This window comes from Perna viridis, chromosome 4, assembly GCF_037379345.1.
Source record: "Perna viridis isolate PV_CMFRI_1.1 ecotype Kerala chromosome 4, ASM3737934v1, whole genome shotgun sequence".
Classification (NCBI taxonomy): domain Eukaryota; kingdom Metazoa; phylum Mollusca; class Bivalvia; order Mytilida; family Mytilidae; genus Perna; species Perna viridis.
Genome location: NC_142448.1, coordinates 28,433,717 through 28,461,480, shown reverse-complemented (window position 1 = coordinate 28,461,480; position 27,764 = coordinate 28,433,717). Strand labels below are relative to the sequence as shown.

Here is a 27,764-nt window from a genome sequence, read left to right as displayed (position 1 = left end):
TGCAAAAACGTTCGGGGATTTCGGGGTTATACATAAGTACACTGTAAATACTGAAAATTCTGTGGGATTTCCCTTGCAAGCCACGCTTTGTTTACACACAAAAATGCATTCAGATATCCTCAGTTGAGTCAAACATGAAAACTGATGTACTTATATCAACAGTTGCATTTGCCCTCCTTGGTATTTTCGTCATTTACTGTCAGGTAAAGTCGGAGGAAAACAGAAATGAAGTCTGTTTTGTCACTTAAGCCTCATATCTTGACCTACACTTAGAAATCGATGGTAAAGGAAAACTATTGACCAAACTTTACGACAAACGTGATGACTTTTCATTCAGAATTGTCAACTTTCCTTTCATCTGTGGCAACATCCCTTCGGCTCCTGCGTATGGAGTGTTCATATCACAACTCATACGTTATGCCAGAGCTTGCCGAAACTACGCAGACTTTTTGTATCGCGCTAGAACTCTAACAAATAGGCTTCTGGAACAGGGTTATGTTGCTGCAAGATTGAAGTCATCACTATAGTTTTATGGTCGTCATCATGAACTCATTGATCGTTTTGGTGTATCCATCTGCACCATGAAAACTGATTTATTCAACGGGTCATAGTTTGCCTTTCCTCGTTTGTCTACCCCGGACTTGACTTTTTATGAGCAACTCGGCGGATGTTTCTGGAAAAGCAGAGGACGCTTACCCTACCGGTGCACCTGGTCCATGCTCCCAGTTTTTAGTGGAGTCCGAGTTGCTCATTAACTTTTGTTGCTTTGTATGTGTGATTTTGGTTGCTTTGTGTTCTTTGTTGTGTATGTCTGTTTTCCATGTCTGGTCTTTGTCCCTGGATTGCGTTCTTTTGATTACCGCTATAACCTTGGTTCCCTTCATTACTCTTTAATAATTTTTTACTGTTTAGTATTCTAGAAGGTTGCAATGGATCTCTCCACAATTACAACACTACCATGAATTCCAGGCACGTGGTGCCTCGAAGGGGACCCAATTGATATTGCTTTTAATAGTACTACATGTTAGACCTAGAATTAAGGTCCATTGTTTTTAAAATTGAACAAATTTATACCTCAATTTATACTTGGGTGCAACAGGGAATATATAGTAAGTCCCTGAAAAGACATATTGAAGTAGCCTAAAAGCAGCTCGGCCAATTGTCTTATACTCATTTTAAGTCGTTAGCATCTTCATAGTAGTAACTTTGAAAAACCAATAAATTACAATAATAAGGTAGTGTTTTAATGAAAAAAAGCCATCAATACATTTTGAACTTTCTAATTAAATAATAAGCAGAGCTAAAAAAATCAAGATATTTCAAAGTGAGTTTTTAAGCAGATAATTAATCAGTTGATTGATACATATTATTGGTAAACAAAACTTAGATTAAATATTATTACCATATTCTTCCATGTGTACCACACACTTTTATTCAACTTTTTTTTTTGTTCCAGGAGGGGGGTGCATGGTATAAACCAAATCAATGAGTTTCTAGATTTTTTTCTGGAGACATAATTTTTCAGGAATCAAAACCAAAGTCGTTAACAAAAGACTACATCGAATCATTTTGTATTTTTGAGAACAGTTTTTTGTGAAATAAACAAATAAAGTTTTACTGCTATTTAATACTTGTTTTATCCATTTCATAATTTGTACAAAAAAACACAACTAGCATCTTATTTTCTTTATTACAGTCGACTCCACTTAATCGCATATTGCTTTATTGCATATTTCGGTTATTAGCATAATTTTCTCCTGCACAAAACCATTTCCTATTAGGGAAAAATCGCTTATTTGCATAGGCTTTGCTGGTGCATTTCGGTTTATTCCATAGAGAATTTTGCCTCATCCAGGTAAAGACAGGTTTTCCCAAATTCTACTTAAGCCTTCGGGTCATAAATATGTCAATCATATTTATTGTTGTAAAAACTATATTATCATCAATCAGGAGGTGTTAATAATGGATTAAAAACATAATGGACATAAAAGACAATTTAAATGATTTCTAATTACATTAAAATAATCAAGCACCTAGGTGGACAGTGACTTGACGACATGCCAAACATCACCTTATGATGCGGCTTGGGGTATTTTTTGTCCCTATTTAAATTCTTCCGACTACAAATGATTATCAATGTAAATTTAATTTTCTTTAATGAGCAAAACAGTTTTTAGTGAGCTTTGGTTTACTAGGCATAAATATCAACCGAAAATTAAAAGTCATCATTCATTCAGTACAATGTCTAATGAAATTCAACTACCCTAAGGTGCCCCATACTATCCACACTTCATAGGAATATATCGAGGTCAATGACACGTATCATACACAACTATCAGTGTACAATGGTGATGAACAGAGGAATAAAAACACACAGACCATTTCAAAAGCCCACAAACTGCAAACACAGATGAATATTACACTGAATCCTGGCTGAAAAAGAAATAGAAAGGTCAGGAAATTACTTGACTATTTATAGATGAGAAACACGTGGTTTTACTTATAAATACACACAACGTAAAGAAGGTCAATAAACAAGACAAACACAATATATATTATTATTTATTGATGAAAGAACAATACAATGAGAAGGTCTATAACAATTAAATACCAGATCAGAAATGTTGAACAGTGATATCCCTGGTTGATCCACAGTATCGTCGTCTTACCTGAACTCTCACTTCCGGTAAAATCATAATTTCGATTATAAGAATAGCCCGGTTATTTGCATAATTTTTACTGGCAAATAGGCGGAATCCACTGTATAACTTTTTCACTTGTGTGCTGTGAAGCGTAAAATACACAATAATGAGAGTGCCATGGACCCACTGTCATTTAATTATCAAATAACAAAGGATCAATTTCAAAGGTGAAAACAATTGTTTCTAGATACATGTATCAGATATCAATACACAAGCTTTGCAAATTAAAAAATATTTTTACTAACGGTTGGGCTTGACGCCATTGTTTTAGTGAAATACATAATTTGCATATGAACAGGAAGCGTAAACATTCTAGCTGACTCGTTGAATGGATCCAATACATTACTGTATTTTGATCAATAAATGGCTTTCAAACGCAGGGAAACTTTAAAAAAAATACTTTTATTTAAAAGATTATTGATAAAAGGATACACATTTCAGGGGATTTACTGGAATCCTTTCATTTCAGTGTGGTCTTCTGGTGGTGATTTTTTTCGCGTTTCTTACTGTGTGGTTTACATTGAAACTAACTTTTTTCGTCGATTTCCCTTGCCAAGAAAGGGGTGCACGGAATACACAAGTGTGTGCAATACACAGAAGAATACAGTAGATGAATAAATTTTTTAAAAAGTTCATGTATTTATTTATTCATAACTTTTACATTAAATAGGTTTGAGTTATTTTTATTTTCAAGGATGGAATGTCAGTTGTTCTTTTCAAAATTCTTGAAGTATCAAGTATTCTTATATATCTCCTTAATTATTTATTATGGTCCAAGGTTTTTTTTAGATTAGCCAAATTACGTTATTTGACTTTTAGCACTAGATGTGTGAAAGGGGTCTGATGATATTCTTTTAGGAGGGAAAGATTGTCATTGGAGCTGTTTTCTCACTATTTGTTCAAAGGTTGATTTTTTTTATTTGAATCAGTATAAGACTTCATAGTTACAGGAACATTTTATGCACAGGGGTTCAAATTTACTTTCTAAAGTAAAATGGCCAAAGCTTTTTGGCATCTTAAATGAAAGGTCCTCTTTATGAAAATGAAAGTTTCTCAAGAAGAGTGAAAGTAAATATGGTAGGTTCAGGACTTATGTAGATATTTCAAAGGTCATGCATGAGAAGTTGAGGGTCTCATTTAAGAAACTTTGCTGAATTATTATTTCATTTCAGTTTTTATAACTTTCCAATTAAAGAGTAATGAAGGGAACCAAGTTTATAGCAGTAATCAAAAAATTGTAATCATGGGACAAAGACCAGACTTGGAAAACAGACATACACAACAAAGAACATAAAGTAACTAAAATCATACATACAAAGTAACAAAAGCAAATGAGCAACTCAGACTCCACTAAAAACTGGGAGCATGGACTAGGTGCACCATTAGGGTAAGCGTCCTCTGCTAATTTAGAGTTATGGGACTTTATTCGTAATAAATGGGGCAAACCTAACAGTGCTTGCATCCATTTTCATGATATATAAGAAAATGGTTTATTATTGATGCACATGTATCTACTGCTCAACAGCAATGAGAACGTGGCATAGTACTATTTATTGCCCCTATTTATATATATTTTTTCCTATATACACCTTGTAAAGCTTATTATATTTTCAATTCCTTCTGCCGTCAAGAAACATTTCTAATACAAATGTTATGAATTTAAAGTCAAACAATTATAACACAGATTTTTATCATTTTGTTAGGCCATATACATTGTACATGTACATGATACAACTATATGTATATATATTTTTATTTTATTTAATTTAGGCTAACTTTTTGACTGTACATGACTCTCTAGTGTTTGTTTCCACACTTGATGGTACATTGCATGCTGTTAGTAAATTAACTGGAAAAACCCAATGGACTTTACATGAAGGTTTGTTGTATTAAATAGATTGGCTTTGCCACTAATGTCTTAATCTAATACAATGTTATTTAGTTTGAAATGTATGAAGAGAAACAACTTTATTATGTTATTATTTTTTGCTCAAACTCCAAATTAGACTTTAGTCATTGTGTGTCTTTACAAATTTGATGCTAGCCTGACCGTTTTGTTCTAAGAAATCTAACCTGACCTGTCATCAGGACCAAAGTTAATGTCTAAACAAAAGATTACTGACATAAGTTTTCTATAGAAAATTAGCAAGGCATATGCAGTTACATTTGTGCTGGTATACACCAGTAACCTTGAAGCTACATTAATTACTTTAAGGCTATACCTAGAGTTACAAGCTGGACCACTCACTTTATGTTCTATAGAATTATAAGTTGTATAATTGAACAGGACAAAGACATGTACATGTATTTGATTGGTGTGTATTTAACTTCAGATCCTGTAATTAAAGTGCCAGTAGAAGTAACGGCAGGGTAAGAAGTATAGTTTGGAGAAAGATATCTAATGTTATAGATTCAGCACTATAAATCATATAAAGTATGAAATTAGGTCTAAATTTTAATAGTTTTTCTTTGGTTTAAACTCTGCTTTACGCAATTTGCCTAGTGGTGTCCATGTTTTCACATTTCCATTGAACTTTAAGCTGATGCAAACTTCTTTAATCTTTCAGATGTTAAAAGTATTATAGTACTGTGATAGAGAGGCATGATTTTCTGTTGTCTTCTTAGGCCAAAAAAATATGTCTGTTTCTTGCTACCCTAATTACCCTAGTTTTTTGTGCCTAACCTAAACATTTTATGGCCATTTTGGCTCCAGCACTGTTAATTTCTATATTGTTTCATCAATAACTCAATGTAATTTTTTTTTTAAATAAAATAATTTCCCAACCTACCTACCCAATTTTTTTCTTGCTGGTAGCAAGAAACAATACTATTATGTTTTGGGGCCTTATTTAGTCTAGATCTAATCACATTGTACTACTAATTGTTCCACTACATCACTGCATGTGCATGAAGCCTAAGATGAAAGATTTGTTGGTGTAGATATTTCCTGTCAATGAACAGAGAAAACTATGCACAAAATCACAGCAGCAACTGTATTCTAACATGTACCATATTGTAACAGTTTAAACATTGCCATAGATTGAACTACATACAAAATCTTATGCTATAATTTGGTCGTTAACATCCATTGCTCTGCACATATGATTTAGATTATCCCAAATTAAATAACATTTGATTAAATATCAGGAATAAGAAGTTCATGAAGTATGAACTGCCCTATAGTTGGTTATGTAAATGTAGTATAAGTTGGTAAAAAATCAGAAACAAGCCTTAATTATAGAACAAATGGTTTGAAGTGCTAAGTTTGTAAAAATGTTTTACTTTTAGGAAGTTGAGTTTTTTGCCAGACCCCAAGGATGGTACTTTATATGCACTTGGAGATGGGACAAATGGAATAAAGAAACTTCCATTTACAATTCCACAGCTGGTAGCTGCCTCGCCATGTAAAAGTAATGAGGGTATTCTATATACAGGTAGGCATCTATATGTAGATTATACATTCACATATGTAGTACCAGATATTACTGGTAATGTTATGAAAACTATAATGAGACTTAAAAGTGCTATAAGTTTATTTACATGTAATAAAATAGTAACTTACAATGTATGTTATTGAGATTAGAATTAAACATTTATGAACAATTGTATTATTGTATTCACATCACATGGCAATGTATTATAGGCCATAAGAAAGATGTATGGATTGCAGTAGACCCTATGACAGGAGAGAAACAACAGACCTTATCAATGGATGGAACCCAGAAAGTTTGTCCATCAAATGCTGATAATGTAATATACATAGGCAGATCAGGTGAGCATGTTTACCTGTAGTGTAGTAGGTTATTAGGTTATTGGTTTAATCATTAGCTATATCATACCTGTGACCTGAGGTACAGTAGTCCCTGCTTCTATTCCAACTGGAATGACAGGAGACAGAGTGACAAATGGTCTACTTAATGTCAGAATTACATGTATGTGTCAGATTTGAATAACATGTTGAACTATGGACTGTTACGTCTGCTTATTCAATACATTTTAATACTTATACTAGGAGCATCATTCAGAGTTTATTAAATGTACTTGAAGTTTTCAGCTTGAAATGCATCACTTATCTGACTTGGGATAAAAATGAGTCCATTAGAGTATACACAGCTTTTCACAGGAATGACCATATCTAATGTCTCATTGAGTAAAGGATAATGAAATTTGTTATATCATCATACCTGATATTAAATGGAATTCCATATTTTTCTCTCAGGATGTTACTGTTACAACTCTTGTTTTTAAGGTGTATTCAACACTTTGGATTCTTGAATTCTGCTTTATTTCAGTTAAATAAAATCATGTCTGTATCTTGTTATTTATTGTAGAGTATACCATTACCATGTTTGATAGTAAAACAGGACATAAAAGGTATGCAGGACAAAATTATAATTTTGTTATTCTCTCACTAACTCCTGGTAAGATGCTACTACACTTTGCTAATCTATCATTTCTTAGGGCAAAAGGATACCAAACTTACTGTTACTCTTGTAGAGTAATGTCCCTGTTATAGAAGTTCAACATTAGATTAAAACAAAGCTACTTACATGTACATGAACTTCAATTTAAGATTGATTCTAAGATGTGTAATAAAAGATTTTTTTATATCAAAAATCAAGTTTATACTGTCAGTTTCTTGTGCATGTACATGCTCTACATTCTTAATTACTTTTATGTACTGAGTTCTTATTGATATATAATGTATTATTTACTTGTATTTTGTTTTAAAACATACAAGACAGAATATTGTAAAAATGTGTTTTGTTGACAAATTACATGTACCGTGATGATATAAGGAAAGATTAATTGATCGTACTCCCATTGCTCTGAAATGTTTTTTTTTATGAGGCACAATGTTTTAAAATTTACAGAAAGTAAAGTTGTGTTAACATTTGAGAAAATATTTGTTTGTAGGTGGAATGCAACATTTATGGATTATTCCTCAAATATTTTAAAGGAGAAGAAGGATCATGGTATGCTATTTATATGCTATCAGAACATTTTTAAACTCCACATAACTGAGTTGTGTCAGGTATAATGTTTTTTATTTGTCCGTCAGACTTTTTTTCACATATTCTCATATATCCATCCACAACCTTCAAATTTCAGCTTTTGCTTATTTATAAATTACTCCAAGTCCAAAGGTTTTGTATTACGAGGGCAAATTCAGCAATATTGTATAGTATCTACGTGTTGAAATGTAGATTAAGAATATATTGTTTAAAATGTTAAAATTAAAAAAAAATTAGGAGAAAATGTTATTATTGTAACTTGTTCTACCAAATTATTTACTTTAATGCATAAGGTAAATATAAAGCTACTGTTATGAAACTAGTAGTATTGGTAAGAGTAATAAAGGGGACCATGTCTTGAGACAAAGATCAGAAATGGAAAACTGATAAACACAACAAAGAACATAAAATAACCAAAATAATACATACAAAGCAACAAAAGTAAATGAGTAAGTTGGACTCCACTAAGAACTGGGAACATATTCCAGGTACACAGGTGTGGTAAGCATCCTCTGCTTTTTTTAGAAATGAATATTGATTGTTTGACATGCAAATAAGTGAAAAAGCATCACAGGTATAATAACATAGCATTTAGGATGTGACATATTTTTTATAAGTAATTTATTATATTTTGTTTAACCTTTTTATTTCAGAATACAAGCATATGGCATCCAGTTCTAATGGGATGACGGTTACTTTAGATCCTAAGTCTGGTAATTAAATACTATCAGTGTACAGTATTAGGAATCATGCCTTCAGTTTTGTTTATGTTGAGTTAAATTGATAAAATATAACTTCACACACACATATTTGAGTATTAGTGTGTATCATGTGGAATAATGAAAAGAATTGTACACATACGTTACTAACCTGTGCATTTTTTTGTAATTTTAGACCTTCAAAAATAAATGCAGTATTAGGCTCGGGCATCATTTGCTTCCTGTCTGACAATTTCAATTGTAAATTGATCATATTGTTTTAATGAACAAAGTTTGTGACAGTTTACTCGTGGGGTTTGGGAACAAGGTATCCTTTAATGATGTTTACTCACAGTATTTGTAGTTTCTATTTCTTTATTTGTTTGATTCTTAGGTAAGCTTGCACTAAAATAAAAAAAGTTAATTTTGCAGAACAGTAAGGCCAAACAAAAATATGTGTTTACTGTCACTTGCTGAAAAAATTTACAGATGGTTGGTCAATTTTTTTTTATAGCTTCCGAAGATCACAATTTGTACAATAATTGTGGGTTTGGTTAAGGATCAGAGATTAAATTTCCAGAATTGAAATTTTTCCTTTAAAAAAGTTAAGTTTTTTGGGAAAAAAATAGTTGGTCAGGGTACAGTAAGTACACACATTTTTTTGTTGGTCTAATGATGATGTGTTACCTTTCGCTCTATTGAAATTTTTTTAGGTGAGATAAAGTGGATGAATGATTACAATTCACCAGTAGTAGCAATGTACACCATGAATCAGGAAGGTTTACAGAAAATTCCATTCTACAGCTTCGCTCCTGAGACGCTGGAACATTTAACAGGAAAACTGACATCCAGATTGTGGAAGGACAAGTTCCTGAAACATGGTGACCAGGAAGTGTTTTAGTAAGCATCTTCCTTAGAATGATTGCTTAAAAATCTAGTTTATCCAAGCCAAAGAATTACAAAACTCATTTGCAAAATGTCTTATACCTGTGTATATTGACTGATTTTTTTCTCTCATTGATTTTTTAAAATAAATAATGTTTATGAAATATCCCTATTAGGATATAGAACTTTAAACCTGTTTATTGCTATTTAAATATATATCTCAAACTAACAGTATAGGAATTCTGACTTTTGACGAAGGTGTTGGTGGTTAAAGTGTTACAAAATGATAGTTTTTGTTTATCTTAATCTGCCTTTGTGAATAATTTGCTTGCTTTGGCCAATTTAGCTGCTTGAAAATGATAAATATCTGAAACTGCCTTGAATTTTTTTTTCTCAACATGCTTTGCTTAAAATGAATCTGTCAACATGCAAATTATAAAAAAAAAACATGTTACTTTGACTTGTTTCTGTTTATCTTTCAGTCCTACACTTTATGTTGGTGAATATGAACATGGATTTTATGCTGTTGGCTCGTTAGTTGATGAGAAGACTGTAGCTGTTGCTGTGAGTGTTCTAATATTAGGTTTTCCTTGATTAATTTTCTTTCTTTAACAAACTGAACCGTTTTCACTATCTATATGTAAGTTTTAGTGACATTTATGATTGAATATTTCTACATAATTATTTTATTTTGAGTTGAATTTCGATCATATATTGAAAGGAGACATGGCAGAATGACAGTAAATGTGTTCAGGTTGTCACCAGGAACCTTTTTTTTCCATACTACGACTTGAAAGTATATGTATTTATTAATTTTGAAAAAAGACAATGCATTCAAAAACTGGTGTAAATTTTTACATGTAAATCTTTTATCTTTTTTGATTTTAAATATTTGATTATCATTATATACTAAATTAATTTTTACTCCAATTTTATAGCCTAAAAATCAAAGACCCTTACTAATAGAAGGACCAAAGCCTGCTTTACCTCATAAGTCAAATGATCCTCATACAGATGAAGAAAACTATTACATGGTATTGGGTAAGTCTTAGTTACCTTGAATGAGACAATTTAAGAACCTCATTTATTTCTACAGTTTGCAATGTCTGAAATAAGTGGTTGCTACTTTGTCTATTGAAGTGCGAAATGATATTTTGATTTCTTACTATGAAGCTTCTATGCTATATTATTTGAAAAGATGACAGACCTTAATGGAAATACTTTGGTTTAAAGTTTTGAAAACTTATTTCAGTTTTTGAATTACAGGCAAAAATAAGTTATTTTAAGTGGCTGATTTTAAGGCACTTTTTTGGGTCATAGAATGGTAAAATATTTAATATCTTACAGGTCATCATGAAATTCCTGAAGAAACCAACAATAGAATATCTCCAGCACTGGGTATAACAGACAAATCAAAACCAGTCATTCTCCCAAATATTGACCTTCCCCAGGAACAAATCAAACCAAACACCACTATACTGAAGGATTATGGGATATATCAGTATGTGGATGTCAAGGTCATTAGCACAGCAGCTGTGTTAATACTGACAGTGGTTATTGTCTTCTATATTGTTACCAGGGTAAGGTTTATATTGGTATAATCTATATATTAAGACATATATAGGCCTCTTACAGTGGGTACATATTACACAGGCTTCCACTGACTTATACTTAGAACAGGCTGAAATAGATGAAAATCAAAATGTGTTAGGATATTATGGGCAGTTCTGTATTGTTAATTTTGAAAGATGTTTTTGTTGAATCTTTTTTTTTCATATGCAGAACCTCCTTATTCAAAATCTATCAACTGCATGTTTTGGGTTACTTATAGCTAAATAAACCTTCAGGATTTGAAATGGTATTGCAATTGTTGTGTTTATTCAATTCAATGTACGTAAGCTTTTGTGGAGGTATGGTGTAACATCCTAATGCATTTTTATTATATCAATGTGCTCTTGTACTTTTCTATGGTAGAAAAAACTTGGTAAAGCTTGATAAGGCTGAATAACATGAACAATTTACTACTTTATGTTTCTTTACTTTTCCTAAGGAGATATTTAATCTTTTTATGCCCCCACAATGTTTAGTTGGGGGGGGCATATTGTTTTACCCCTGTCTGTCCCATTCACGGTGTGTAGTTATTCCACTCAACTCCTCCTACAATGTTTAGGGTATGAAGTTGATAATTTGCAGAATGATTATATATGGATTGAAGATGTGCTTATTATCAGATTTCTATTAATATTTGACATCTTTACGGGTAGTTGGGCTTAGTCACTTTGTCTGTGGGTAGTTGGGCTTAGTCACTTTGTCTGATGATGAAATTGTTGCCATTCTAAAGAATTAAAGCTTGTTAGTATAAATTGACTTTTAGATATATGTCAGAAAATACATGGGGGGCATCAATTGTGTCTCTCATACACAACAATCTTCTCATAATGAATTTTGACAACCAAAAATCATGTGGTAGCTGTGTTAAAATGGAATGCGGAGTTATCCCTTCGTCTAGATATCCTCTTGTCAATGAAGTTGTTAAGGAATGTATAGTTCCAGTAATGTTTCTGTCTAGTCTGTCATTCTGTAAAATTCCTCTTAAGGTTCAGCTTAAGTCAATATCTAGGACATTCTTTAATGAAATGTTTTCATTTATAATAATACATTAAATTAAGCACTGAAACATTGTTATATGCATCTTTATATGTATATGATACATAAGGACAAGTCAAGCTTAGGAACACATTTTTTATAGCTTCTTTATAACATTAACAAAAAAAATGTAAACAGCATATTTTAGAATTAATCTACAGATGTCAAAAACAAGATTTGATGTCTGAAATTCATGTAGTTCTGTTCCCAAATGAATAATGCAGTGCAATGTATCTATATCCTACCAGCACACCTGGTGTTCGAGTTTTTTGTAGTGTACGGATTCCTCATTTACTTTTGTTACTTTGTATGTATTATTTGGTTATTTTATGTTGTTTGTTGTGTGTGTCTGTTTTCCATGTCTGGTCTTTGTCCCTTTATTACATTTTTTTTATTTCCACTAGAATCTTGATTCCCTTGAATACTATTTGACAAAATATAGTATAGACATGTACTAACTCCATAGAAAAAATAGAAGCCTATTGATTTTCATGGTCATAGCTAAAGGTTCAAAAGCAAAAAAATTACTTCACCAGGGGATACCATATTTTCTTTTCCCTTATTTTGGTTTGATATATGTTCTAAAGGTGTAATATTATTGTATGGTTATTGTCTGTATTTCTTCCATATTTGTCAATATGCAAAAAAACAATATTATTCACATTTTAGAAAACCGAGCAGTCTATAAAGATAATGCTACAGAAACAGTTAGAAGAACAGAAGCTGCTGGGACAGACCCAGAGATCTGCTCAGACATCAATACAGAAATCTGGAGGGTCATCGTCAGACTTATATGATGGTTAGTATTATCCATATTCAAAGTAATATGAACCCAGTATTGTGTTTTCGACTCAATTCTTTACATACACATGATAACAAAATCTTCCATCTTTATTCAAAGAAGTAGAAATTTTAAACTGAAACACAAAGTCTGCATCTAAACCTTGATTATAGTGAAATTGATAGCTTATTAACTCTCAGTAAAGTCATTCATATGATTGCAGACAATTTACTTCATCAATGAGTCAAGTAAAGCATCCCAACTCCATGATTTCTGTGCAGGTAGTTGATTCACCTAAGGATCACTGATAGACATTTTCTTACTCAGAATGATTATGTACATCTTTAAAATGTTCTGCAAAATTAGTTCAAACAGGAAGTCATTGCGTTTGATTTTAAAACTAGCTTATAGACTCTAATTACAAAAAAGTTTTTTTTTTGGAGATCTACAACACATCATACTTAAGGAGGTAGACCTAGTGTTAGGGACATAACTCTTGAAATCAGTGATATGTTTGTATCATATTCAGTTTCACCAAAGCCCGTCAAGTTTCCATTTGAAATAGAATGAAATCAGTCGAAGTTACTTTGATGCTTACATGAGATTGAAGTAAAATGTTGAATACAAACATTCTAATGATTTGTAAGAGTTTTGTCCCTTACTCTAGGTCTACCTTCTTAAGTTGGTGACTAAATTTTTACAGAAAGAATTAATATTACAAAAAATATGTTAGTTATAATACCGTATGTTGGTGTGTATAGTATCTATTTATGTATTGTAAGCAGTGCAATTTTGAAGGTGAAAACATTTTCTTTAGAAAAGATTGCAGTAGAACTTTGTAAGACAAAAGATTGATATTTTGCACTTGATCGGTTAATTTATTTACCTTGATGCAGTATATCCTCAAAAATATGATGGAAAGAAACTTATATTCACACAAAAACATCTTGTAAAGATCACTAGCTACATAAACTGGGTAGTTTTAATTTCGAAGCATGATAAAATTTACTCAGGATGCATGAAATGGCTTTATATGACAAAATCAAAAATCCGGAAAATCAGACATTTACAGATTTGGTTGTAACTATAATTTCACAAAACAGACTTTGTTACTTTTAGGTTTATAGTTGTTTGATTTTAATTTCAAATGTATAAGAAAGAAAAATTGTGCAACCGTTGTCCTAAACATGTTATTAAGACATTTAAACATGAGTTGAAGAGATATATTTAAAGTTCTGTACTTAAAGATGTATTTTATGATTAGATAAACTCTTTCAGCAACATTTCAATTTTGGTTTATGTGTTTACATTATAGAATCTCTTTTCTGGTACAAAAATCTTTTATTTCGTGGCCAATTCTAAGATAGCGATGTATTATACGCACCCCCATGCTCTGGAAATGATTTCTATATAAAAATGTGCACATTATACACGACATAAAACAGTAATTTATAGTTTATTGTTTCATATTACACATGCTTTGAAAGAATTATACCAATGCATGACTTTGTATGTAAATTGTATGAATAATGATGTCAAAATAAAAGTGGATCTGAAATTTATCATCTTTCATCATCATCTTTTACAGCTGTTCCAGAAGGGCATGTTCAGGTTGGAAAAATTGTCTACAACCCTAAAGCAGTCCTTGGCCATGGCTGTGAAGGAACATTTGTATACAAGTAAACGCCCTTTTTTGCTATTTTACAATAATAACTTAAATGAAATGTTAAAGTGCCATATTTTTAAAGTTTTAAAAAAATACATATCATGCACCTGGCAGAAAATGTCTTTTTTCTGCAAATAATGTTTTTGTCATTTACTAATAATTCAGTGAAGGATGATTGTTCTGGAGGTAGATTTCACAAAAAGATATGGGTTTAAAGTAGTCACAAAAGTATGACATCATCATAGAAAAAAGCATTGTGATATCATTACCGAGGAACAATTTTACATTTGTGAATTTTTGAGATATGGATTACAGTTTCAGTTGTAATTAGTTTTGAAAATATATTGTTCTTTTTGCAACATAAAAAGTGTAACCTTTCTAAGAATTGAAAATACATGTAGCTAATAGAAGTAAGTATAAAGAAAATACCCTTGTGACAAACACCCCAGTAGCACTCATACATGATTTTCTTCTGCTTTTTATGTTTGGGTTCTTTTTTTACGGTATGTTTACTTCTAATTTCAATTATTTCTGGGTTTTTGGTTGGCTCTGTAAAACTTTGTCTGAACACTTAAATACATTTACCTGTAGTAGTTTTCTTTCTCTATTTTTTAGGGGAACATTTGATAATAGATCAGTAGCAGTGAAGAGATTATTACCTGAATGTTTTACATTTGCTGATAGGGAGGTTGAGTTACTGAGAGAGTCCGATCAACACCCTCATGTCATAAGGTACTTCTGTATGGTGAGTTTACATGCTATTTTTCTACAACTGTTTTTACCTTGACGGTTAGAAATTTGCAGGATTTTATCAATTTCAGCATATCTTTAAAATTTTTGCCCACCAAAAGTATAGGTTTTTTGGTCGAAATTGAAGAACTACAGTGACACACCTGTTAACCCACTTTAGGGGGTAGACTCCCACAAAATTAATTGAAAAATTAAGAATTTCCCACATAAAAATTTGTGTCAGAGGGGTTTTTGGTTAAAATTCCTGTATTTTCTGTGAAAAAAAATTTAATACCAGTGAATAAATGTTTACATAAAACATTTGCTTGAGATTATGTCATTTTGGGAGAATCTCTTAACATGAACTTGTTCTAAAAGTTAATAGGTATGCAGTGAGAAAGCTAAAAGTTTTTGTACTTTTTGACATTGAAAGCAAATCCTCTTTCATGTCTGAACTCTTAATTAGAATGAATATGTGTCATACATTTGAAATATTCCATTTTCAGGAAGCTGATAACCAGTTCAGATACATAGCATTGGAGTTATGTGTCGCTACATTACAAGATTATGTTGAAGGAAAGAGCGCCTACTCCAAAACGTTTGATCCCTTACAGTTACTTAGCCAAGCTGTGTCAGGAATTGCTCACTTACATTCACTAGGAATAGGTATGATAGAAATCATAATGGCAGACTGATTAAATAGAATTTTCTGTTAAAATTATTTGATAACTGGCTTTTATGATTTATCATGAATTGCCTTCAAATCCTGTGTTAAAATGATGAATTATCGAATATTTGAGGACCTAATTGCTGTGAAAGTACTTTAATTTGTGAATACCAATTTTCATGGATTAAAGATGAAACACAAGTTCATGGATTCTTGAATTCATGATTTTGAGGTTTTCAGTATACATATCAATGGAATTCTCCTTTTTGTTGGTAAACAAATTTTTTGGTTTGGCATACCCACAAAAACTACAAAAATTGGTACCCCACGAACAATAGTACTTTCACAGTAGTTGATTTTAATAACAGTCGTGATCTAAATTTTCATTACTTGTTTACTGTTGTGTTTTATGAATACAGTGTTTCTGGTGCTAAATTCATTTGCATTTTGTATTTAATTTGACACAAATTTGGCAATAAATACTTGAAAGTTTTTCAGTTAAGCAAAGAAAATCAGCTGTTAACTGTGAAACAATTATCTCAGAAACCCATCAGTTTTACACTATACAATAATTTACTGAAAGTACAGTGGAACCTGTCTAAACCAAACCCTGAAAAATATGAAAACTGTCCTTCTATATCAGTTTAAATGTTCTTGAACCTTGGTAAATTGTACACCAAGTCCAACTAAATCCTTTACATATTGAATATTGCATGTCAAAATCTGTATCGTATGTGGTATGTGGTAAGCCAGAGACTCCTTTATCATCCCAAGGGCCACCAGCCTGCGGGGTGATATAGGTCGAGGGTTGATACCTCATGCGATACAAAATTTGACAGGTCATGTTCATTATATCATATATTTTAGCTATACTTTAAGTGTGTTCTGTGTAGGGGTGTGATATAGGTATGCAATATAGGTCTAGAGGTGTGATATAGGGTTTAAACAAACACTTAGACATGATTGTTTTCTGCCAATAGCAACGCATAAATGCGTTGGCCACTACAAGGAGGTGCAGTTTTGTTTTGTACTTCGTTGAAATGTTTTGAGTATCATGTAGATTTTTTCCGTTGATACCGTAAATATACGATTATCTTTAAATTTTACCAATATGATATTAGTCAACATGCAATCAGAAAAAATTGCTTTCTTTTCATTTATACTTCCAACTATCGAGAAAGTTATAAAAACAAATTTAATAATTTTTCTCCATTTTTTTTCTTACACCCAATTGAAAATTGAATAAAACTGGCAGTCTCTTAAAAGAACGTGCATTCTTTAATATGAAAATATTTCTTGACTAACTTAGCTATAGAATGGTTGTGGATAGCTTTAAAACTTCTGTATTAGGGTATAAACTACATGTACCACATAAAAAACTGATCTTTAGTACCTGTAGAATCTTCAAATGTAAATGTAATGTAGTATAAGATGGCGCTTTTTTTCTGCATGTGTGTTGTCAACATATACTACTGCTAAGGTTATCAAAGAATGATTGATGCTACAGAGGTCTTACTAGATTTGATGGATTGAAGGACTATACATAATATGAAGAGAAACGTGCCAGTCTGGCCCGCCAGAACTTCAACATCCTATTACAGTTGTAACTTGTATATTGCAGTTTCTATTTTGCCTTTAAACTATAGAATACGCTCCATGATTCATTGTGAAATCATGTCTTACTTTTTCAAAAGGTAAAATTCCATGATATCAAATTAATAAAAAAACAATATTTTTTTCCGATTTTTAATACAATTATACATGTAACAAAGTTGTCCCGGTAAATCTTTCAATTATATCTGTTCTAGTTTACATGATGCATGAAATACGACTTTCAGTGTCTGCTATCTTTTGTAACCTGTAGGTACAGTTTATGTTTCTCGAATTACCTCGAGTATCGTAGCATATCTTTTAAGTTTTGATACTGCATTAAATACATGTACTGTTAACACTAAATAATTATAATGATGCATGCTACATTTGTTTATACAGGCAACAATATACTAAATATATTAGCTACTTCCATGACTTGCCTTTCAGTTTGTTAGTTTTCTCTTTAACATTGTACGCGCTTATGCACGTAAAATTTCGTGGCGACATTAGATTACTAACGCACTTCCGCGCCGTTGCGTTAAACATCAAACGTACTTCAGTGTTGACCATTGCAGATCAGTACGACCATAGCACTTCGGCATCCTCATCGCACTTCAGAATTTTACAAATATATGATATATAAAGATAATATCAAGATGTCAAAACAGTCAAAGGTACATTATAAATTTATACAATATGATAGCATTAAAAAACAATTGTTTTGATTTTATAGTTCACAGAGATATCAAGCCACACAATGTATTGTTATCTCAGCCTGATATGGGTGGCAATGTTAAAGCCCTTATATCTGATTTTGGGCTGTGTAAGAAGTTAACAGCGGGTAGAATCTCATTTTCAAGAAGATCAGGAGCTGCTGGTACAGAAGGATGGATAGCTCCTGAGATGTTAGATGAGGATATGAGACCAGTATGTATATTATATGACATAACTATCTGAGTCAAGAAACAATCACTTATGCTTTACTTTTGGTACTTAAAACTTGACAGAATAGATTCTTCTATTGAAAAGCATGAAATCTAAGAACAAAGCATTTTTATGACCCCATTAAATAATATGGTTTGATATTTTGTTATTGCATTGGTCAGGAAATGTCTTTAAAACATTATAATCATACCTTATTCGAATGATTTATTTGACCATTCTGAAAGATAAATTTTAATTTGTTCACATACAATTACAAGGTGTACAATGAAACTTCTCCAAACAGGACCCTCAGAAAACCAGTCTTCCCTTCAAACCGGCCGTTCTCAAAAGTCTGGCCACCCCTTAAAACTGTACATCGGCCGGTTTTTCACAGTTCTAGTTACATATTTCAAATAAAAACAACCTCTCAATTCTGGCCGCCCGGTTTTTGTTCACCTGTAATAAATGTGTCAACAAATCTGTAAATGATTACATAATATTATGTAATTAATAATTCACTCTCCGGTTTGCATTTCATCAGTGGACAGATGATAATTGAAGGGGACAGTAGTTTAAACAACAAAACTAATCCAGACATTACATTATGTCACTGGTTGGCAGTTAATTGGTGTGTACACACATCAGACAACCGGGGTCATTTAATAGTACGATCTTTACGATTTTCTATAAACTGTCAATTAATGTGACCTGTACCCAAGCAAAAATAATATAGGGGTGAAATTATTAGACTTTGTTGATAGGTAATTTATGAAAACAATACAAATAATGAATCATCTGAATATAGCTGAAATATTGCTGCTCGGACGTTAAACCCCTACAAATAAACAAATAATGAATTACCATCAATAGCCCTTTGGTCTTTAATACACATTCTTTCAAAACCATGAACATTATTTTGCCGGCAGTACCATTTGTTAAGTCAAATCATTTACAAATGATGCAAGCTTTGAAATGTAAAAAAAAGCCAAAAGTTTTGAATTGGCATTAAACATGTCTCGACCAACAAACTGACAAGGTGTAGGGTTATAGAACACATTAATGGAAACAGCTCTCAGAATGCATTGCTGTTTTTCACAAAACCGGCCACCCCTAAAAACCATCCATTTTTTCTTGTCCCAGTGCTAGTTGGTTTGGAGAAGTTTCACTGTATTAATAAATACTGCAAATTTCCAATTTTTTCATTGGTAACGAGATCTTATTTTAATAAGCAAGCCATTATTTATGACTTCTATATATCTTTTATATCTTTCTTTTAAACAGACTTGTGCTGTTGATATGTTTTCTTACGGCTGTGTGATATATTATGTGTTAACCAGAGGGAAACACCCCTTTGGGGATTCCCTCCGCAGACAGTCTAATATTATGGAGGGAAATTATAGCTTACAAAGTCTTCCAATGACAGGTAGTATTTTAAATAGAATTGATTTGTTAGTTTTTAGCTCACCTTGCCTAAAAGTCCATATGAGCTTTTCTCATCACTTGGCGTCCATCGTTGTCATCTGTTGTCAATTGTAAAATTTTGTGTAAAAATCTTTTCCTCTGAAACTACTGAACAGAATTTGATGAAATATGGTGACAATCATCCTTGGCATGTCTACTCCCAAAATTATATCCGTTATGGTCTCTTGCTGAAAAATATGGCTGCTAAAAGGTGTATCACCATATATTTCTGTTTATATCTCAACAACCATAACATATAGAAGAAATCTTATTCTCTTTGGCTTGAAGAGGTCTATTTTCCATGAAAATTTTAAGATAATCGATTTACTAATTTTTGGAGTTATTGCTCTTTTTTTGCTGAATTTTACTTTTTTTTTTGGCAGTTCTTGCCTATTATTAGAAAACCAAAGGAGATAGATGATTAATATAAATTGATTAAATGTTAAGTATTTTAATATTTATTTTTAGTGCAATTTTCAGAAAATCTGTTGACCCATCTTGAAATAATGGGCCTCAAAAATTTCATTTTTATCACTTTTTGACTTTTATTTAGAAAAAGAAAGCAGATTGATGATAAATGAAAATGATAAAGTGTTTTGTTTTTCAATATCCATTTTTGGTGCAAATTTTGGAAAAATCTGTTATCACTTCTTGGATTTATGATTGTTGAAAGGGTCATTTTTTTCGCTTTTTATCATTTTTGCCTATTTTTTAGAAAACGAAAGCAGATTGATGATAATTGTAAAATGACAATTTCAGAAAAATCTGTTAATAATTTTTGGAGTTATTGCCTCTAAAAGTGTCATTTTGACCGTTTTCCCAGTTTTTGCCTGTTGTTAACAAAACAATAGCAGATTGATAACTAATGTAAATTAAAAAATATATATATATGTTAAAGTATGTAAAGATCTATGATTGGTGCAGATTTGGAAAATATCTGTTCATTGCATTATTAATGATATTTTGCTCTTTTAGCATGTTATTCAGTTAGTATTAGTAGAATAATGATAAATGTTCATTATCATGACAAATTTCTTCTGTTCAAATTTTATCAAAGGTGTTGGACCTTTTTAGCTCACCTGGCCAAAGGCCATGTGAGCTATTGCTATCACTTGGCGTCCGTCATCGTAGTTAACAATTTTTCAAAACTCTTCTCCTCTGAAACTACTGGACCAATTGGAACCAAACTTGGTGTGAATGTTTCTTTGGGTACCCTGCATAGAATTGACGTGGGGATTTTTGATCCATCGAAAAACATGGCCGCTGTTACTAAAAATAGAACATAGGGGTCAGACAGTAGTTTTTCGCATTTATCTCCAAAACCGTTAGGTTTAGCCGAATTCTCACATAGATAAAAGTGTCCAGCATGAAGAGATCTATCTGTGGTTAAAATTTGGTGAAAATTTGTAGACCCATGTTGGAGTTATTGCCCTTTTTGGAAGTTTTTTTCTGTTTATGATGTTTTTACTTTAAATAATCTTCTTCTCAGAAACTGCTCTACAAAATTCATTTATGTTTTATAGGGTATCCTTAACAAAATGACCATTTGGATTTTTGATTGGTTAAAAAACATGGCTGCTGTTACTAAAAACAGAACATTTGGGGTCAGAAAGCAGATTTTTGCATATATCTCCAAAACAGTTAGGTTTAACCAAATTCTGACTTGATAAAAGTATTTAGCATGATGAGATCTATCTGTGGTTAAATTTTAGTGAAAATCTGTTGACCCATGTTGGAGTTATTGCCCTTTTGGACGTTTTTTGATGTTTTTGATGTTATTACTTTAAAAAATCTGCTCCTCAGAAACTATTCTGCAAAATTCAATGAAAGTTGACATTTTTGTGTTATAGGGTATCCTTAAGGCAATGAGCGATTTTTGATGGCTGAAAAAAACATGGGTGCCATTTCTAAAAATAGAACAATGGGGTCAGACAGCAGATTTTTGCATGCATCACCAAATCTGTTAGGTTTAGCCAATAGCTTTCAATTGCTGAAATGATCCTTATTATAAGGCTTACAAATGTGTCCAATGAATCAAATGGAGTCAAAATTGTCTGACAACTCCTTGTTAGAGTTGTTGTCCTTAAAAGGCAGAAATTTAGCCAGGTGAGTGATTCAGGCTCCTGGGAGCCTCTTTTCCATGTATTCAATTTTTTAAAGCTGTTAAACTATGTGAGCAGGTCAGGGCCTTGAGAGCCTCTTGTTACATGTACTAGTGTTATTCTTCAATTAGTATCACATTTTTGTACAAGGTAGTTTTCAATAAATATTGAGTTTTGTACTTTTATATTGTTGACAAAATACAGTTACTGGTACACTGTTGTCTACAAAAGTAAAAATTGGCTTAAATACTTTCTTTGTTTGTAGATTTTTATGTAAGGAGAGATTTGATAGAAAATTTATTGTGTTTTGATCCATCTAAGAGGTTATGTGCACAAGCAGTTTTAAAACATCCTTTATTCTGGAGCAGAGAAAGACAAATGGCATTTTTCCAGGTATTTAGTAATTTCAATTTCTATCTAGCCTGCGACAAAAGTTGTTGAAGACGAGACTAAGGTATTACTATCTATCTTTGTGTACATTAAGATTTTATGTTTAGTTTTCTTATTAAGTCAGTTGAATATGAACCACTTGTGCCAGGTCAATCATATTTGGTATGCAGTTCCATTAACATTACTATATCACAGTTCCATATCTGTTTCATTCATGTAACCTACAGTCACAGTCTATTGACATTGACTTTTAAAATTTATTGTCAAGATTTTGGTGCTAAGTTTTCTTATTACATCAGTTTGATATGAACCTCTTGTGCCAAGTCAATCATATTGAGTATACAATTATATTAGAATCCTTAAAGCACAGTTCATGTCTGTTTTATGCATATACCCCTGCAGTCATGGTCTATTTCCTGTTAAGGTTTTGGTGTTAAATTTTCTGATAAGGTCAGTTAAATCAATGGTATTTAGTGTATAGTTGTGTTTGCGTCACTATTACAAATCCATGTCTTTTTCATGCATATGCCCCTACTTAAAAAAATTCCTGCTAAGGTTTTGATGTAAAGTTTTCTGGTTATGTAAATTTTGCATGAACTATTCATACTAGATCAATAGTATAAAGTGGATAGCTGCATTATTGTTATAACATTACACTTTTATACTTGTTACATTCATGTGTAAATATGATCACTGATGTATTGCGATATTCAACTTTTACACGTTTTAAAACCTTTTTCTCTATGAATACTTTGGAATATTTTGGATGCTTGACATTCGACATCTGTCATGGCAGAAATTCTAACAATCATCCATCTATGACATCAACCTATGCATATTGCTATTGACCAATCAGATATGATTGAATTTTTATGCCCCATATATTTTTTTTTATATATTAATGTATTTCGTATAGGATGTAAGTGATAGGATTGAGAAAGAAACAGCAGAAAGCGAAGTTGTATTATCTCTGGAGAGAGGTGGTATAGAGGTTGTCAAGTATGATTGGAGAAAATATATCTGTGAAGAGTTACAAAATGGTAAGTGTTAACAAATTACTTTTTATATGCAGAAAGTAGATTTTTTAAGGCGTACCAAGTTATATTTAGGGCCTCACTGAAATTGTTGGTTGCCCTTTAGTCATTGTTCTGTCTTGTATTAAATACTTTTATGTCTGTTTTGATAATAATATTATGATCGGACATAGCATTGGGATGTAAACTGTCATATAGTAGGTGTGTCATGATCAATAGTTAAATATGTAGGTCAAAGGTCATGGTTATAAATAGAAATCTTTGTTTGAGGGTGTTACAATAACGGATAATGTAAATCTGTTGATCAGTGTCAAGTGCAGAAATTACTACAATTCTTAGGTCCTATGTCTCTGTTTTCTTCTTAAGCATAGAAAGTTTTTACAAGTTTCTTTTACCTATCTGAGTGGATCCTGTAGATTATTTTAATCAGTGTTTTGAAATGATTTTAGATCTCAGAAAATTTAGAACATACAAAGGAGAAAACATTAGAGATTTATTGAGAGCTATGAGGAACAAGGTAATGGTATAAATTATTTTTATTTACTTTAAGGAGGTATACCTAGCATAAGGGACACAACTCTAACAAATCATTGGAATGTTTGTAGTCAGCATTTTATATCTATCTCATAAAAGCATTGAAGTAACTTAGACTGATTTCATTCTGTTTCTAAAGAAAGCTTGAAAGGCTTTGGGGAAATTGAATATTATACAAACATATGACTGATTTCAAGAGTTAAAACCCTTACCCTAGGTCTACCTCCTTAAATTGTTCAAAGTAGGTATTGTAAAAAAAAACTTCAATTTTTCACTCGTACATGAAAGCTGTTCAGTTAAATGTAGGTGAATTTTTGATGCGCAACATTGTCAATCTTTGTTGTAGGGAAATAATTGTAAATTCAAAGTATGATCAACATATAAATATCAGGGAACAAAACAATACCGCTCCAATACACAACAGACTATCTATTATTAGCATATACATACATGTAAACTAAATGTAAAGTAGCCAAACTGAATAATGATTTTTTTTTAATTTAGAATTTAATTCATTAAAAATGCAACATCCTGTATAATCATTTATTGACTTTGGGAGATTGAAGAATCTTGTGAATAAGTATTGTTTGCTGTTATCCATGGCCAAACATCAATTGAATTAATACAAATTTTGGTTCCATTTCACAAGTCAGCTGTAATATTGATATTTCCTGTTATATGCAAATCAAGGGTTTCACTAAAACAATGGCATCAATAAGACACTGTCACAGTTAATAAAAAAAGATATATTAAATATTCCAAGCTCATTTATTTATGTTTTGACGTCTGGAAATAGTTTATTAAATGGATTAAAGGATTAGTTATCGTTATCTACACCTTTGTTAATGATCTTTTATTATCTGCTAACTAAATGACAAATTTCTCAAGGACAGTTTGGCACCTGTTACTGTATATTACATGTGCTATCACACACATATGTGAAGTAACTTAAGCGGCATGTTTCAGAAAGTAATTAGGATTATCGATTTTATGTACATATGTTTGATTATGTATATGTGTATTTTAATTTCAGAATTGTGTCTTATTTTATTTTGAGATATATATTTTCTCGGGATTTATTTTCATTGATTTGTTCTACCCACAAAATAAATGAAATTAAATCCCCAACAAAAACTTCCGCTTTTATAGTATGTAGAATATTCAGTACTTCAAGAAAAAAAGTATATTCTTCAATCTCTGTGAAAAAAATGTATTTTGTATGCATTACTGACTCTTGTTCAAGTATTTTTTTTTTTGTTTGGTCTTGAGCTGTAATTATTTGTAGATGTAAGGATAACTCCATTGTTTATTCTTTGTTTTATTTGTGTATTTAGAAACACCATTACAGAGAACTGCCAGAAGATGTCAAACGATCCCTTGGTGCTATACCTGACCAGTTTGTGCAGTATTTCACCTCACGTTTCCCAAAACTTCTCATCCATACATACAATGCCCTCAGATGCTGCCAATATGAACGAGTCTTTAAACAATATTATTACATTGAATAGCTGTCTGTTTACATGATACATTGTATCTGAAAGTTGATATACCACATTCTAGCTAAGAGAGAGTCAACTGCATTCACATTGCCTGTCTTTTGGAAGGACCTATTTATTTTTGCATTTATGTCAGTTTTATGTGATAATTTTTTTTTTACTTTTGTTTTGAGCAATTGAAGTGACGAGTTGCATTTTTTCTTTGAATAACAAATTTTTGCCATATTTCCATTTTCCTCTTTTTGAATGATAAATGATTTGATATTAGTGGGATATAGTCCCATACAAACTCCTGTTTCTTTAATTTACGTATACGCAATGTGTATTATCATAGTACAATGTATGTAAAGTTTAGAAATATTTTGTTCATTCAAAATATTTAAGATATAAATTATATCTGGAAAGATAACTCAAAGACGTCAAAATCCTATATACAATGTTTAAGTATTTTTCAAAGTTCTAGAATTGTTGAAAAACATGTTTGAAGAATATTTGTTACAATTTGCAAAAATATCATCGAAAAAGGTTTCCAATATTTCCATGCATTTTCAGTTTGAACTCTTATACTGTACCATTATTTTCTCTGAAAATGTATTAGCAATAACATTTTCTAGATTCTTCCCTTTTTGATTTGGTGTTCTGCCAAAAACATTTCACAGAAGGTCACATCAGAAGTCAACATGGATGCCTAAAATATTGACCATTTACACAGTTGTGGAAGGATGACAAGTACATAAGTTTAATAAAGAGGTGAGAGAGAATCTGTAATGTTGACACATGAGGGATCTTTGAATGAAATTTTGCTAAATCATTAAAGGAAGGATGATTTATTTCAGACAAGTGTGTTGTTTAACAGCACCACTCAGGTTATACTCATGATATTAGAATTGTAATACCAAAGTAAGTTTTTGGGTAGTTCAGTTCACTAAATCTTCAGAAAGTTTGCTACACATTTAAATTGAACTTTCTTTCAATGTTTTGAATATAAAGGAAATAATTCAACTTATTCTTAGGACACCTAGTTCTATTTTATATGCATAGACCCCTCTATACTACATGTCTTGATAAAGTCCAGTATTACAAATACAAATGTACATTGTAATGTAATTTTGAAAAGTTAGAATGGGCTCTTTTCATCTTTGTTTATATGCGTTCTTAAGCTCTGAAATTACTTCAGGATTCCATAATTTTGTAAAAAAAAAAAAAAAAAAGCAGCTTTTTTCAACTCTGTTAAAAGGGGAAAAATTTTGCATTTGCTTATATGTATATTATTCAAAATCTGGTGAGTTTTCAAATGGAACTACTGAAATTAAGATTTCAAGGCAAAAAATCATCAGTTTGCAATTTTTCTTTTGTCTTTTATTACATGTATTTTGTATTTTTGCATAATTTCTTTATTTCATACCTCTGTGATATCATGTAAATAAATCAAATGCTTATGTCTGTTATACATGTATTCAAATCATTTACCAGAATATGAGATCTACCCTTACATTACATGCCGCCATTTAAGTATATATAAAATATATTTACAGAGATAAAATTAGGATTATTATTTCTGGTACAGTAAGTGAATATACAAGTGTTTAGGCTCATAACACATTATGTGAAAGGAAGTAATTATAAATGATGGTTATTTCAGAAGTACACAGCACAAGGTGCACACAATTTTTTTTAAATTTTTTTATTGTAATTCATAATACAAAAATTCACAATTTTTAATATAATGTTATAAATTGTAAAGCCAGTTAGATTTTTTTATTTTAATTAAGGCTTAATTTTTTAATGGCTAAGGTTCTTTAAAATGGTGTTGGATTTCTTAAGCTCTGTCTCAAACTAGAATCAAGCTTGCATGTTATTACCTGGAATGAAGAGGGAGTATTTAATTGGTAATTTGTAAGTACATATGCCAGTTTCCAAGTGCCTTATATTTCTAGGTATCCTTAGGCCAAATAAAATATACATATGTTTCCTGCTAACTGACTGGAAATATTCCTAACATTAGAAATAAATTCTGACCTATCCAAATTTTTTTTCCAAATGTAGTAAACTTCTGGTTTACACAACTGCCAGTTTGCAAGGTCATGACATGATGGCTGCTCTCTTATTGTCTGTGAGCAGCTTTTTTGCCCTCAGGTTTAGAAAATGTGACCATCTATCTTAAAGAGAAAATCTACCTACCTTCCCATTTTTTTCTGGCAGGTAACAGGAAACAGAGTTATAATTTTATTTGGCTTTACTAGGGACCTCACATATGCCATGAATTTTTTCATCACTCATTTTTGTAGATATCCCCTTTAACATATGATTTGACCATTCAAAAAAGAGGGTTTCTAACATGTTTATCTGACTCCGGTCAGGATATGGTCTTAAATTAGTTATTTGATTTGTATTTCTTTTATAAGTTGATGTCTTGATGTGAATAGATGCCAGGTGCTGAT

The 27,764-nt window shown here is 31.5% G+C and overlaps 1 protein-coding gene across 1 annotated transcript; it reads left to right on the top strand.

The window, feature by feature from the left end:
• The first annotated feature begins 28 nt into the window (after positions 1-28).
• LOC148619615 (serine/threonine-protein kinase/endoribonuclease IRE1-like) lies at positions 29-26,510 on the top strand. Its single transcript, XM_088579726.1, has 22 exons — positions 29-203; positions 4,473-4,581; positions 5,036-5,072; positions 5,991-6,136; positions 6,346-6,474; positions 7,034-7,076; positions 7,620-7,678; positions 8,371-8,430; positions 9,129-9,315; positions 9,783-9,864; positions 10,239-10,341; positions 10,648-10,880; positions 12,616-12,745; positions 14,316-14,406; positions 15,009-15,138; positions 15,629-15,788; positions 18,116-18,309; positions 19,588-19,729; positions 22,135-22,262; positions 23,176-23,299; positions 23,743-23,810; positions 25,162-26,510. Exons 1-22 carry the CDS (start codon positions 135-137, stop codon positions 25,333-25,335), a joined length of 2,598 nt encoding a protein of 865 aa, XP_088435852.1. The 5' UTR covers positions 29-134; the 3' UTR covers positions 25,336-26,510.
• The last annotated feature ends 1,254 nt before the right edge of the window (positions 26,511-27,764 follow it).

Excerpts from the sequence above, each read along its gene's own strand:
- LOC148619615 (XM_088579726.1), top strand. The coding sequence starts at position 135 with ATGAAAACTGATGTACTTATATCAACAGTTGCATTTGCCCTCCTTGGT. Across the intron at positions 8,431-9,128 it reads TACTTTAGATCCTAAGTCTG|GTGAGATAAAGTGGATGAAT; the intron begins GTAATTAAATAC and ends AAATTTTTTTAG. Across the intron at positions 18,310-19,587 it reads TAGATGAGGATATGAGACCA|ACTTGTGCTGTTGATATGTT; the intron begins GTATGTATATTA and ends TCTTTTAAACAG.